Raw genomic sequence first — 13,400 nt, 5'->3', positions numbered from 1 at the left:
ATGTCACATATGTGTTCCAATATCATTTTTCTTCATGGACTTGTCTCATTTGGCTAAAGTCAAGTCTTGTAATATTTCTATGGATGCTAATGAATTAATTATCGTATCACTAAAATTGCAACCACAAAAAATATTTCCACTGAAGTGCTCCATACGGTTGAAGAAGACATCCCCTAGCTACTACCAAACAGGAGCACCGCAAGACTCAATTTCTAGAACGTTTACTCGGTTTTCTACACAAAATAACTTTCATTCATTGGCTCAATTTTTGCTAATGAATGAAAGTTATTTTGCTCAATTTAATTTATTAATTTCTTTTAAATTAAAGGTAACTCTTCATTCAACTTTAGAATTAATTTGTTAAAGTAATTTTTTCAAAAAAAAAAAATATTACTTTACTCAAAATAAATTCTAACAATTGCATAACCAAATTTAGTTTATGGGGCAAGTGGTTTGGACCAATGTTTTAAAAATTAGATTTAAACAATTAATTGAATTGATAGTCATTCTTCAGTTCAATAGAATCAATTCGTTGGAAGTATCAATAGAATTGCTTATATTTTTCATTTTTAAAAATAAAAAGAATGTAAATATGTTTGATATTATCAACTGCAAATATATATTTTTTTCTTTATTTTTGAAAGTTCATAATTGAAATTTACCATTAATTTTGATGGTCTGATTCTCAATGTGCTTGTGGACATTGGTAGAAAGAAACTACAAATAAATACATGAATAGTGGGTTTTATTATCAAATACATTATTATATAAAATTTTATTTAAATAATATTGTTTTATATAATTATACATTACAAAATTTGGTACCAATTTCGACATAGGACGTATAGAGAAAACTTAAATAAAAGGTACCTTTTACATTGGTTTAGGCGCAACACTGATGTAAATATATGACGGTTGAAATCGATTTTGTAGACAAGTGACCTAGTGTAAAACTGATGTTAGAAGTTAAATCTGTTTAATTTTGGATTTTTACACAAGATTAAAAATAGGTGGAAATATCCTTCTGTACGACATCTCTAATGCATTAACATTGGTATCCTATGAAGTATTGATGCTTGTAAAATAGTGAAGTAAATGTATTATATAAGTATATGGTACGCGTATGATACTTGTCTGGTACTCCAGCTAGTCTCATTATTTTGTTGCAAATAAAGTGTGTAATTTTCGCATATGTTAGTATAATAATATAATATTATAATGTGTATTTGAGTGTTTTTTAGTAAGCAAAACACTTTTTTGAAATCTTAAACTTTTACTGTACCTTTTTTGTTGTGCATTTAACTCATGTTGTAGTATCTACTAAACTAAATATAAAAATAATTGTCCGTGCGTTTTACGATTTTGCCCTTGGAGGGGTATTTTGGTAAATCGGTAAATCACTATCTCCCCCATATATATATGTTTTGGTACGGTTGTGAAAAGAAAAAAAAAAGTTATGCAAAACAGAACGGGACAGAGAGGGTCGAGGGAGAGGAGAAGAAGGAAAGGAAGGGAGGTCGAGGGAGAGGAGAAGAAGAGGAAAGGGGTAACCAAGTGGAAGAAGGAACTCGTCGGCGGTGGGATTGGAAGATTCGGCGATTCCGGCGACGAAATTGCAGCGGATTGAAAGTTTGGTTCCCAAAGTGGTCCTTCTGGTGTTTCTGGTAATGTTAAGTTCGTCTGAGATCATGCATGTCTCTAAAAATGCTTTATTGAATCAGTTTGTGTTTTCTTGCTTTTTTTGTGCTTTGTTGAAAATTCATCAGGTTTTTCACTGTATATACGGGTGGAGAAAGAAACTGAGAAACCTTCCGTTTCAGTGGGTGCGGTTGCGAGATTCTGAGAAATTGAGAAAAGAGAAACTGAGAAACCCACCTTCTTCTTCAGTTTTTCTTCATCATCGATCAAAGGTGGGTTTTTGATTTTTGATCGGCATGCATGTTTCTTTTTTGTGATGTTATTTTTAGTTTCTTTGTTTTCCTTTTTCTTTTGTGCGATTGAGATTGTTTGTTGTTAATCGATTGAGGTTTTGATTTGTTGTTGCATGTTTTTGTTTTGGCCTGGTGTTTTATTTTTGTTTGTGCCTAATGTTACTGGGTTTTTGTTTGTGTTAAACATTATGAAGGGCTATAATAGTTTTTGAGAATGTTCATTCACTGTTTGATGAATTGATTCAGAGAGCTTCTAATTGTGTTTCAAATCCAAGTGGTGGTTCTACTGGTTCAAATTCTAGGAAAATTGGTTATTCTAATGGTTCTTCTTCAACGGTTTCGACGAATTTTTCGAAGAATTTGGCTTCTGGTTTTGGTTCTAAAAGTGGTTTTGATAAGCAGGTTTCTTGAAGTGTTGGTTCTTCTACCTTGGTTCGTGTTGAGAAAGATGTTTCTGCCAAGGGTTCTGAATTGTTTACAGGTATAATATTTGACTATTGCAATTTTGTTATTTATGTTTTTGTTTGTTTGGATAGCCATATTCAAGGTTTTAAACCATGGTAGTAGTAATGATAACGATCGGTTGTGTCGCTATTCTTGATATCGTTGAGAATTGCGGTCTCTAATGTTGTTGATGCTGCCTAAATTGCGGTCGAATTAGACTTTGATGGAATGTTGTGCTGATGGGATGTTGTTTTGTAGGTCAAGATGGTGATATGTTGAGTTTGATAAAACTTGCTAGCATAATTGACTCATCAAATTGTTTAATTTTGTGAACAAATTGCAGGTGTTGCTGTTTGAAATTTATAAATCTGAAATTTATTGTGGTGGTCTTTGAGAGGACAGATACAAAAGATGTAAGCCTGATTTTTGTTTAGTTAGTTTGAATTGTTAATTGATGCTTGGTATTTTTTATATACGTGGAATGTAATATCATGCAGAAGCAAACATATTATTCTTGGAATCTCCTGTTGGAGTTGGATTTTCTTACTCAAATACAACCAGTGAATATGCACAACTAAGAGATGACTTCACATGTTCTAAATTCATATAAATATCTGTTTTTTTCAAAATGATCATCAAATGTTAGAAAATAAGTCTATAGTAAATTTTAATTGTGCTCTATTGACTATTTGAAACAGCTATTGATGCTTACACTTTTCTGCACAATTGGTTTCTCAAGTATCCATCATATAGAACAAGAGCATTTTACATAGCAGGAGAGAGCTATGCAGGTATTGAAATCAAAATCGTTGTGTCTGAGTATCGAGTTCGATTCTTAATGATAAAAGAAAGTCATTTTTAGTCTTCTGAATTAATCATAAAACATGTTTTGCAGGAAAGTATGTACCAGAGCTTGCTGAACTCATCATTGATAGAAACAATAACCCTTCCCTTCATATTGATCTCAAGGGCATTTTGGTATGTTCCTACTTGATTTAAAATCTAGCTTTAAGTTCTAGATAAATATCAAAGTTTAAAGAATCTTATTTTGAAATAAATATGAAAGAGCAAAAATAATGCTTTTATTTTTTTAGGCAGCTGGGAAACCCTGAAGAGTGAGCTGGATTGGCTATTGTGTCAAAGAAAATTTTGAGGGTTTCTCATGTTGCAAGTGATAGAGGTGTTAGAATTATGTGTTCTATTTGTAGGTATTCTGCAAATTTTAGAGTTTTACATGAAATGTTGCATGTTGGAGCAGTTTCAAAGTTGTGTTTGGTGCTTCAAGTTGATAGTAATCTCTCAGTATAGGAAATCATTCTGATAATGACTATATTTTGTAAAGTAGTTTGATCTATGGTCTATAAGTTTTTAGTAGTTATAATTTGTAATTTAAAAACTGATGTAGTTTGATCTATAAGTTGATAGTAGTTATATCTCTGTCTCATATAGTGTTTGGTGCTTCAACAATATTCTTATAAATCAATGGCAGGTAATGACTCAAATTTTCTGATATGGTTTGATGAGATATGCCAATCTCTTATGAAAGGTTCAATTAGATAGAGTGCTTTGGTGGGAGCTAATTAACTGATGTTACTTGCAGAATGTTCATCAAGGACATGTAACTGAAACCTTGATTCGGTTTCTGAAAGCAAGGGAATGGAATGCTTCAAAGGCTTTAATTTGGGAGCTTGTGAAAGAATTCAGATTTAGCAAGGTGAGTTTCTTCTTTTAGGCTTTAATTTGGTTGTATAGGACTAAAATTGTTGTATGAATTTATTGTTATGCTCTAAATGGGAATTGTTGTCTATGAACTTGGGAAATTAGTGATCATTATAATTTGTTTTGTTTTGTTTCTTAGAAATTTTTTTTTTTTTTTGGATTTGGAATCCTGCATTTTTTTTCCTGTTTTTTATGTGATTGTGTTATACCCTAATTTTGGACCTAAAAATACTTGTTCAGTTTTTCTTTTTGCACTTCAAGTCATTTGAATTGTCTCTGATCAATTACATCTTTCTTTGCACTTTATTTCAATATTATTTGCAAAATTCACACAGAAGGGCATTTTAGTCATTTCCTATGTTAAAATTTCTTTCAGTCTTTGAAAAATGGTTTGAGTCCTTTCAAATAGGTTTGAATAAGTCCTCATTTCAATTCTATGTCAAAATCCATTTCAAAAATTGCATTTGAAGTCATTTTGAGTCAGTTTTGCCCCTAGGGGCATTTTAGTCTTTTCATGTGTCAAAACTCTGGTCAAATTTTGAAAATTGTCTCTGAGTCTTTCAAATTGGTTTAAATAAACTCTTGCTTCAATTCCCTGTTAAAAATCCGTTTTAAAGTTGCATCTGAGTCATTTTTAGTCGTTTTAGCCCCAGGGGCATTTTGGTCATTTCACACGAAATTTCGGCAGAGAGAGGTTACTTTAAAGTACCTCATTTAGGTAATTGGTTCATTTTAGTCCGTTTTGTCAATTTTAATCGTTTCACTTTACGTTTATTTCAAATTACATTTTTTAAATTCAATTTTATTAACTTTTTACATTTTTAGTCTTTTTTTTTGTCATTTGTTGCATTTTAGTCCTTTTTATATTTTTTGCACTCTAGTCCTTCTATTTTTGGTCAACTGCCTTTCAGTCCTTTCAAAGTCCTTTATTGTTTTTTGCAGTTTGGTCCTTCATTTGTTATATTTTGCAGAAAAGTCCCAAAGTCTTAAAAAATTGCAGATTGGTCCCAAGAGTTTGTTACAAAGTCCAAGCACACGTGGCAAGCTGCTATTGGTCCAAGGTGCACAAGTGTCAGCTATAAATTCCAGTCATCACAGGCCAAGTCACCAATTACGACTCATTCTGTTACAACTCAGCAAAAATCACCAAAAAACACACTCTCAATTTCTCTCTCCAAAATTAAAGATCAAAATCCAGAAAAACTCAAGAACAGTTTGAAGATTCAACGAATCTTCAAACCCTAACCGTCTCAAATTCCCCAATTCCAGATCAAAATCCTGCAAATTCACGCTAACTTTCAATCAATTCCATAAGATACAAGCTCAATTCACGTTCAATTTCACAGAATTCAACAAAATCCAACGAATTCGAAACCAGTTCTCAGAGGTTCTTCGCAAGAACGTTCATCATCGAACTAATCCCTGCAATTCAAGCACGAATCCGCCACTGGAGTGACGAATCATACGATCACAGAGAGTTTGGAGAAGAGAAAAAAGAAAGATCGAATTCGAAGTCAGAGAAGAAGAAAAGGTCAAATTCGAAGTGGAACTAGAGAAGAGGAGGAACGTGTTCACTTCCTCGTTTTTAGTTCGAAGCAACAAAGAAACGTTCACCAGAAGCAAAGAACGAAGCTCCGTCTCAAGCTTCTCCGTTCGAATCCTTGAATCGGACAGAGGTAAATTCTTGATTCATTTTCTTCCTTTAAAAGCTCTCTGTTGTGTGTTTGAATGGCATAGATCGAAGGTTGTAGAACATTTTCTTCAAAAAAATTTGGAAAACGATAAACATTTGAAACCGTAAGTTCCTTTCTAGATCTACGCCGATTCAAGGATCCTCTTAGAAATCTAGCTTCAGAATTGAAAAGAGGAGAAGAAGAGCTTTAAGAATATGTGATTTAATTTCGAATCGGAGTAGTTTGGAACTCCGACGCGGCGGCGCTTCCACCGGCCACCACGTCGGAGGAGGAGAGCTTCGTCGGAGAAGAGAGAGTCACTTGCAGACTCTCTCTCTCTAGATTGCATCTTAGTGAGAGAAACATAGGGTTAGAATGAGGTTGAACCGGTTTTCTTGCTTATATACACTCTCAAAACCGGTTCAACCCATGGTTCAACCCATGGCCTGCTCCATGACCCAGGCCCATTCTCTCCCTGGGCCCAACTGCCACGCCAGTGAGTCTTGTTGCTATGCAAACCCCCCGTTTCCTGCGTTTCTTGCAATTTTTTGCTAATTACACCCCTGTCTGTCCAAAATTCTTTGTAAAAATCCTAAAAAATTTCTATATGTTCTTGATCATTTTCTTGACACTTTTGTGATGTGGTTATGTGTTGAGTCTTGATTAAAAAATAGGTAGTATTTTCTTGTTAATTGTTTACCATGTTTGTTAAATTTGTGAAAGTTCTATGTGCTCTTGTGTCCAAAAATCCTTAAAAAAAATTTCTAAGTATTTTCATACACACTCCTTGGTAGTTTTATGGTATTGTTGTAATGATTCTAGCCCATTGAAAATATATGTGGAGTTTTCTTGTGGTTTTGTGTTACTTTTTGTTAATTTCTTGAGAAATTCTTGCATGCTCTTGATCCTAAAATCTTGCTATGGTATATTAACCCTTGGCATGAGAATTTATGATGTGTATGCCTCTGATTTGGTGCTATTCTTTACTGTTTTGGAGTTTGATTTGTTAGTTTCGTGTTTTACAAGTTATGTGAATATTTCTATACAAAAATAAAGTGTAAAATGTGCCTAAAAGTGTGTCATAACTCTTGGTTTGAATATGTGCCTATAATTACCACATTGTGGCTGCAATAAAGTCTCTTGAAAAATGCTATGATGAGAGAATAATAGGTCATGTGCATATTAAGGAGTTATGGTGAACTTTTAGTACATTTTAACACTTTATTCTTGTTAATTTTACCACTTTTGTTTAATACTTTCTTGCCTCATTTCTTTATCCTATTGCATCTTGTGATACTAACCATTTTGTTCATCATTTCATAAGCATTCCCATCTCATCTCATATTCACCTTTATCTTCTTGCAATTTAAATCTTTTACCAAGGCTTAGAATGTAAAGACTTAGGAATTTTGTACTATTTTTTATGCTTTTAAATTCTTGCAAGACCATAGCATGTATCTAGGCCAATGATGTAAAGGACAATGGACTCTAATGATGTACACCGACACAAGCACCGACACATGCACACACCTCACTTTAGATGTATGGCTAGGATATGCATGTTTAGATGTATGGGTAGGTAATTGCATGTTTAGATGTATGCTTAGGTTTTACACTTAGAGAAAATTCCAATTTTCCAAACAAAAAAACTTGAACCATCTCACTCAAATTTTTTCAAATAAACTCTTGGAACACATTCCAAGTGAATTTTTCCCTTTATTTTCTTAATAAAAGCATCAATGAAACTAATTCCAACTTGGACTTGTTTTTGCAAATAACTAATTCCAACTTCACTTTTTCCTTAATCTCATGCCCTTGGAGGCCTCTCTCTTATTCTTCAAAACCCCATTTTCAAACTTAAAATCAACCAACAAAAACAAAAACATTTTTTTGGAAGAGAACTACGGTGGATTTGATCCCTTAAACGGGTACGTAGGCAAGGAATCAAAATTCCTTCAATTCAAATAAAATAAAAATTCAAACACATTCTTCTCCCTCCAATTCTTCACTTAGAATACCTTTAGGCTTAATATCACTTTCAAAATAGCATTTAAAGATAAAGCGCGCGCGTAGAAATTAAAGACGGTTCCTATAGAATACTATAGTCGTTATGGGTGCCTAACACCTTCCCGTAGCGAAAACAACTCCCGGACCTCGATTCTCAAGGGTTTTGCTTACTTTTTCCCTTCCCAAGAAAAAATAAGATATCACCGGTTAAAAAGGTTCAAACTTAATCAATGTTTGACACCCGAAAACCAAGATAAAACAGATTGCAGATGCTAAAAAGGATGAAGGATCGTTTGAGAGAAATGAAACAATGGTGGGATGAACTAATGAATGAAGAGGAGGAAAAATTAGAAGAACAGCAAGAAGAGGTAGAACTTTTCAAACTTGTGCCTTAGATTTGTTTTGATCAGCCTGTAAAATGAGTCTCTTTGTCAAATTTTCAGCTTCTAACACAATTTAAGATAGGATAATAATGGAGAGCATTTGAGGGTAAAGCTTGGTTCTTCATCAACATATTTGATTTGATGGCATCTGAGGATAGTCCTGTTCTTTAAGTCACTTGCTTACCATAATTCAAAATTTTACTTTTTACAATCTCATAACTCAACACTCTCTAAGATACACATGACTTCTCTCTTCCTCTGTGTACTTCCTGCATCCTCATCTCTTCTAATCCCCTCTTCCTTCTTTCTCTACATTTTCTCTACTTTTTTTTTCTTTTGCTGAATGTTGACGATGAGCTTAGTTCCACTACAGGTAGTGATTAAGAGCACAAGCACAACAGCAGAGGATGGACAAAGGTAGTTTTTCACAAGCACTTCTCATCAATGCATGCTGTTAGCATGAGCTATTTCCCCTTCTTTTCTTAATGTTCGAATGATATTTCCCCTTCATTCTTTTTTATTTTCCTTTGAGCCTAATTTATATATTGTTTTATATACATTCATTTAACCATTGGAATTTCTGAATTTTGGCCTGATACGGCTGATACGGACTGGATTTGTCTCAAGTATGATTTTTGAAGCATGTTTCTATTGTTGCTGTTATAATCATGTAGTCGCCTAAATCATAGATAGTAATTTTGACCGAAATAATTTGGTGTGCCTGAAAACTTATCTTGACTGTGTGCTTCGTTTCAACTTATTGTGATGTTCTTTTAATTGCCTCACTATGGCCTTTTTTCTAACTAGCTTTCAAAGCAATTAAAAGCTTTTAACTAGAGTAGAGATTCTTGGCTAAGAGAATACACAATTTATGAATGTGTCTTATTAATAATTTTCATTACACTACTTAATTAATCAATAAGACAGTAAACAATTCTTGGCTATTGATTCTTAGTTAATTGAGGCATTATTTGAATCATTCGCTATGGTTTCCTTGGCATTTCTCTAATGATTTTATCTTACATTGATTACATTGATTCAATTGATGCTCTTCTCATATCACAATTATGAATCATGATAGTATGCGTATTTTATCTTTGTTGTTAGTTTGGATTTGGCCATAGATTCGGAGGAGTTTAATTTATTTTTGCTTATCCTTTTTGATACATTTGGTTGTTAAGAACCCATTTCATTTGAATTTTATCTATGTTTAAAGAAATCACTATTGTTGAATATAGATTGAAACCCTACTATTTATCAATTCAAATACAAGAATACTATTTTTTTTATTCTATAAATATTTCTGGATCCTTTCCTACTTCAGCATGGTATCACATTTATTCTATGATAGAATTTCTCATTATTGTATTTGAAAGATACTTCTTTTTGAGCATTAGTGCCTATACTTAAAATAAATAGAGTTTTTCCTTAATACAGGTTACCACAAACGGAATAGCCTCAAGGGTTGATGGATATGGTGTTGATCTCAAGAAAGTGGTAGAAAAAGTATAACATGGTTTGTAACTGGCCTGGGTATACTGCTTTGTCTATTGCAACCAATGGCTTCTTGAGTATTTGTTGCCTCTTACAAAAATGTCGTAATATATATAAATTTCAATGAATGAGACTGATTTTCTTAGGGTTTCTATCATTTCTATGTTTCCCTTTTTTGATTTGTTTTATAGGGATTTTCTTCTTGCTTACCAGTTGAACCCCAAATTTTAGTTTTTGATTTGTTTTATTCGGTTTTAGTTCTTTTCGATAGTGACTTTACATAATTTGATGTTATCATGAAATTTTATTCAAAGTTTGAAAGAATAATGTCATGATTTTTTTTGCCAATTGTGATAACAATGCTAACATCATTTTCCATTGGTAGTAAAATGTCCTCTTTCTAGGAGAGTTTGTTAAAAAATCATGTTTTGATCTGCCTTCTAATTTTAAAATCAAACTACTGTGCAGCCTCTGAGATATTGTGCAGCCTCTCAATTGTGATAAGTCTGTTGATTGCTGATTTTTTTTTAATCACATTGTATATATCCTTTTTTTATTTTCTTACAATTTTGCAGGTTTTTTATGGAGAAATCCAGATTGGTACTCATTTGGGAAGTTGTTTTTGCAGGATATTAACTTGAATTGATTTGAGTCTGTTAAATTTTGATGAGTTAATTTATATAAACCTCATATGTCCTGATTTGTATGTGTTGAATGTTGTTTAGGAGAGGTATTGTTGCTTCCAATTCACATGAATAGGGGATGGAAGGTCAAGTACAAGCTTTAATTAGAACTGCTGCATCTTATGCAAGAGGTACTAGCAGCAATGGTTACTTACCTCATATTTGTAAGTTGCTATTAAGCTGCATTCTCTCTGAGCAAACAATAGTTACATGCCTCTGAATTTGGTTCACACATCTCTGACATTATGTTAAACTTTGACAAATGAGAATGAAAGATGATATCCTTTCATTCAATCATATGGTGTCTCTTTCTAGCAAAAGTGTATTTACAGTATTAAAACAATTTTGATAGCAGCAATAGTAAATGTATATAAAGGTTGCAATTAAATTGCTGCATGGGTTATGATAGGAAATTAGTTGATTTTGATACATTTTTTTATGGTTGGTTTATTTCTTAACAGTGTCACTGAAACATATTCAAACTTGAGAAGCATATGTGTGTACAAACTTGATAAAAAAGGATCCGATATTATTCATCAATCAATTCCCTAATAAAGACATGAAAAACTTCATAAATGGTTTATGAGACTTGATTCCTGTGGATTTGGTTATGTCCCCTTAAGCTATTATGGTATACTGCAGGCAAGAAGGTTTCTACAGGGTTATGATTGTGACAGATATAGAATGAGAGAAGAAAATGGTTTTGTAGTAACCTGCTGGCAGGACAGGTCTTTGTTTTCAACAACAGTGTGGAGAGCTAGGAAGTAGTTAAGACTAATTTTCAAGCAAGAATAAGAAGGGAATATTAGAAAGAATAAAAATATGATATGAAGTGAAGAAATAGTCGGTAGACTTTTGAGGGTTTTAATTTTTCTTTTTGTTTTTCTTTGTTTGAATGAAAGAGTTTACCAATATGGTAATGAGTATTCATTTCATCATTGTCAATTTAGAGATACTTTTATTTTCCTACTTAACTGCTACTCATTTTGTTCTTCATGAGTTAATATTGACCTCCAAGCTTTTCATTCCTATGATGTTCTTCTATGTATACGTCAAATTTGTCTTAGAAATTTACTCCGTGCTACTCCTTTTTCCTTCAAATTGGTAGTTCCATTGATTGTCCTTCCCGTTTCATTATTGTCTTGCAGGTTTTCTATTACACTGGCTGCATCATTAGCTGCACACCATGGAGCAACATCCGTGGCTGCATTTCAAGTCTATCTGCAGGTTTCGTTGGCAGTGTCCCTTCTTGCGGATGGTCTGGCTGTTGCCAGGCAGGTGAGATATGATTCATTACTCTCTTGGCTTCTTTTAATCTGCTAAAAGTCTGTCTTTTGATCTAGACAATCTGATAAATAAATATAATGTTTTCAAAAGAAACTGCTAAAAGTCTTGGTTATAGTTTGATTTTGATCTACTTACTATATATATTAACCTGCAATTAAAACTTCTTCGTTTTAATTTTTGTCTTCCCTATGTTCATTATATATTGGCCGAGACTATCTATTGAGTACCTATGTCCATTGCATTTATATATATCATGTTCATTTCTGTTTATTTGTGTATGACTTTATTATGTTTTATAAGATGCAATATTATTTGGTTTTAGGATTTTTTGTAGTGGTTAAGTGCATCTTAGAATAAGTGAATTCATTTACTTAGTATTTAAGTGTTTTTTGTGAGTTACCACCATGCTTTGTGGGCTGTAAATAACTTGTGTAGTAGTATTGTATCCACTTTATGGTGGCTATTCTTTTGGCCTGATACCATATATTGATTATGTTTTTGGAGGAGCCGGTTTGGATTTTTGTTCCACTTTTACTGGTATATAATTGATGATGCTATGTGACTTCTTTGCAGGTTAGAGAGGAAGTTGAATTGGCTCTAAAGAAGCATTTGAGTAGCATGAAACAGTAAGAAATAATCTTCTAATGATAATTTAAATTCACATGCCTCATTTGCCGAGTTGCATATGAAGCAAAGGGAATGGATTAGGGAAATAAAAAACTTTAGCGTAATTTAAATTCACATGCCTCTTTTTTGCTTTGTTTTCAGGACCTGTGGAAAGGAGATGGATACTTCATAATCAAGAACTTTGCAGCTGCAGTTTGGAAAGAGCATATCTATCCCTGTCTTTACAGGAGCTTGAATTGAAGGAGAAGAAAGAACCAAGTAATGCGACTGATAACTTTAGTCCTGCCAATAAAATTGGAGAGGGTGGTTTTGGTTGTGTCTACATGGTAATCTAGACTACTACCTGATCGTTGTTTTTTCGTTCCTTTTCTTATCGTTTAGTATGAAACCTTAATTGTATTACGGTGTGGATGATTAGGGACGACTGAAAAATGGAAAACTTGCTGCTATAAAAGTTCTTTCAGCTGAATCAAGACAAGGGGTGAAAGAGTTCTTGACGGAGATTAGTGTGATCTCTGAAGTAGAGCATGAAAATTTGGTTAAGTTGTATGGTTGTTGTGTTGAAAGAAATAGTAGGATATTAGTCTACAATTACCTTGAGAATAATAGCCTTTCACAAACTCTTCTAATGGAAGTATTCCTTTAAACAATCAGCAAATTTTCTTGAGAGATTATTTCTTACTAAGCAAATTTGCCAAGGATGATTATTGTATTTCAATAAGTCATAAACCATAATAATCTTTAAAGACACTTGTAGTTTTAAGGATCCTTATTATGCAGAAATAGAAATAAGTTGATTTCATGCATCCAGAACCCTCACTGATCTTCTAATACTATTCCTTAAATTATCAATATTAGTTGTACCCCTTCGATATAATATTCTTTTAGTTTTTATAACTACAAATTTGTCGAATACACCCGAAGGTATACCTTGCTAACTTACATCTGCGAAATAATGAGTAGGTGTAAGCTAGCAAGTTATAACTAAAAATTTCACACACCTGAAGACGTAACTTGCTTACTTATCTGCCAAAATTTTAATTATATGGGTATAAAATGTTTTGATTTTGGTAACTGAAAACCTATGATTGGCTAAATTTAAGGAATAGTATTTTAGAGGAATAAAAAAATATCCAATTTTTATTTTAAATT

At 32.9% G+C, this 13,400-nt stretch overlaps 1 protein-coding gene across 17 annotated transcripts; it reads left to right on the top strand.

The window, feature by feature from the left end:
• Window positions 1-1,456: 1,456 nt before the first annotated feature.
• On the top strand, window positions 1,457-13,054 carry LOC146924459 (uncharacterized). Of its 17 annotated transcripts, none has more exons than XM_085709488.1 (17): window positions 1,457-1,664; window positions 1,767-1,910; window positions 2,334-2,412; window positions 2,719-2,788; window positions 3,074-3,166; window positions 3,271-3,353; window positions 3,825-3,864; window positions 3,976-4,089; window positions 8,044-8,142; window positions 8,240-8,263; window positions 8,531-8,574; window positions 9,595-9,673; window positions 10,377-10,465; window positions 11,483-11,612; window positions 12,195-12,247; window positions 12,390-12,574; window positions 12,667-13,054. In XM_085709488.1, exons 5-12 carry the CDS (start codon window positions 3,161-3,163, stop codon window positions 9,611-9,613), a joined length of 429 nt encoding a protein of 142 aa, XP_085565614.1. In that variant the 5' UTR covers window positions 1,457-1,664; window positions 1,767-1,910; window positions 2,334-2,412; window positions 2,719-2,788; window positions 3,074-3,160; the 3' UTR covers window positions 9,614-9,673; window positions 10,377-10,465; window positions 11,483-11,612; window positions 12,195-12,247; window positions 12,390-12,574; window positions 12,667-13,054. The 17 variants fall into 17 exon arrangements, with proteins under 17 accessions (XP_085565614.1, XP_085565612.1, XP_085565613.1 ...); XM_085709486.1 differs by having other exon boundaries at window positions 10,377-10,498; XM_085709487.1 differs by having other exon boundaries at window positions 9,595-9,690.
• The last annotated feature ends 346 nt before the right edge of the window (window positions 13,055-13,400 follow it).

The sequence above is a fragment of the Medicago sativa genome, chromosome 5, assembly GCF_051527215.1.
Source record: "Medicago sativa cultivar Bolivia chromosome 5, Bolivia_mono, whole genome shotgun sequence".
NCBI lineage: Eukaryota > Viridiplantae > Streptophyta > Magnoliopsida > Fabales > Fabaceae > Medicago > Medicago sativa.
The sequence above is the reverse complement of the archived record's forward strand: the minus strand, read 5'-3'. Positions and strand labels throughout refer to the sequence as shown.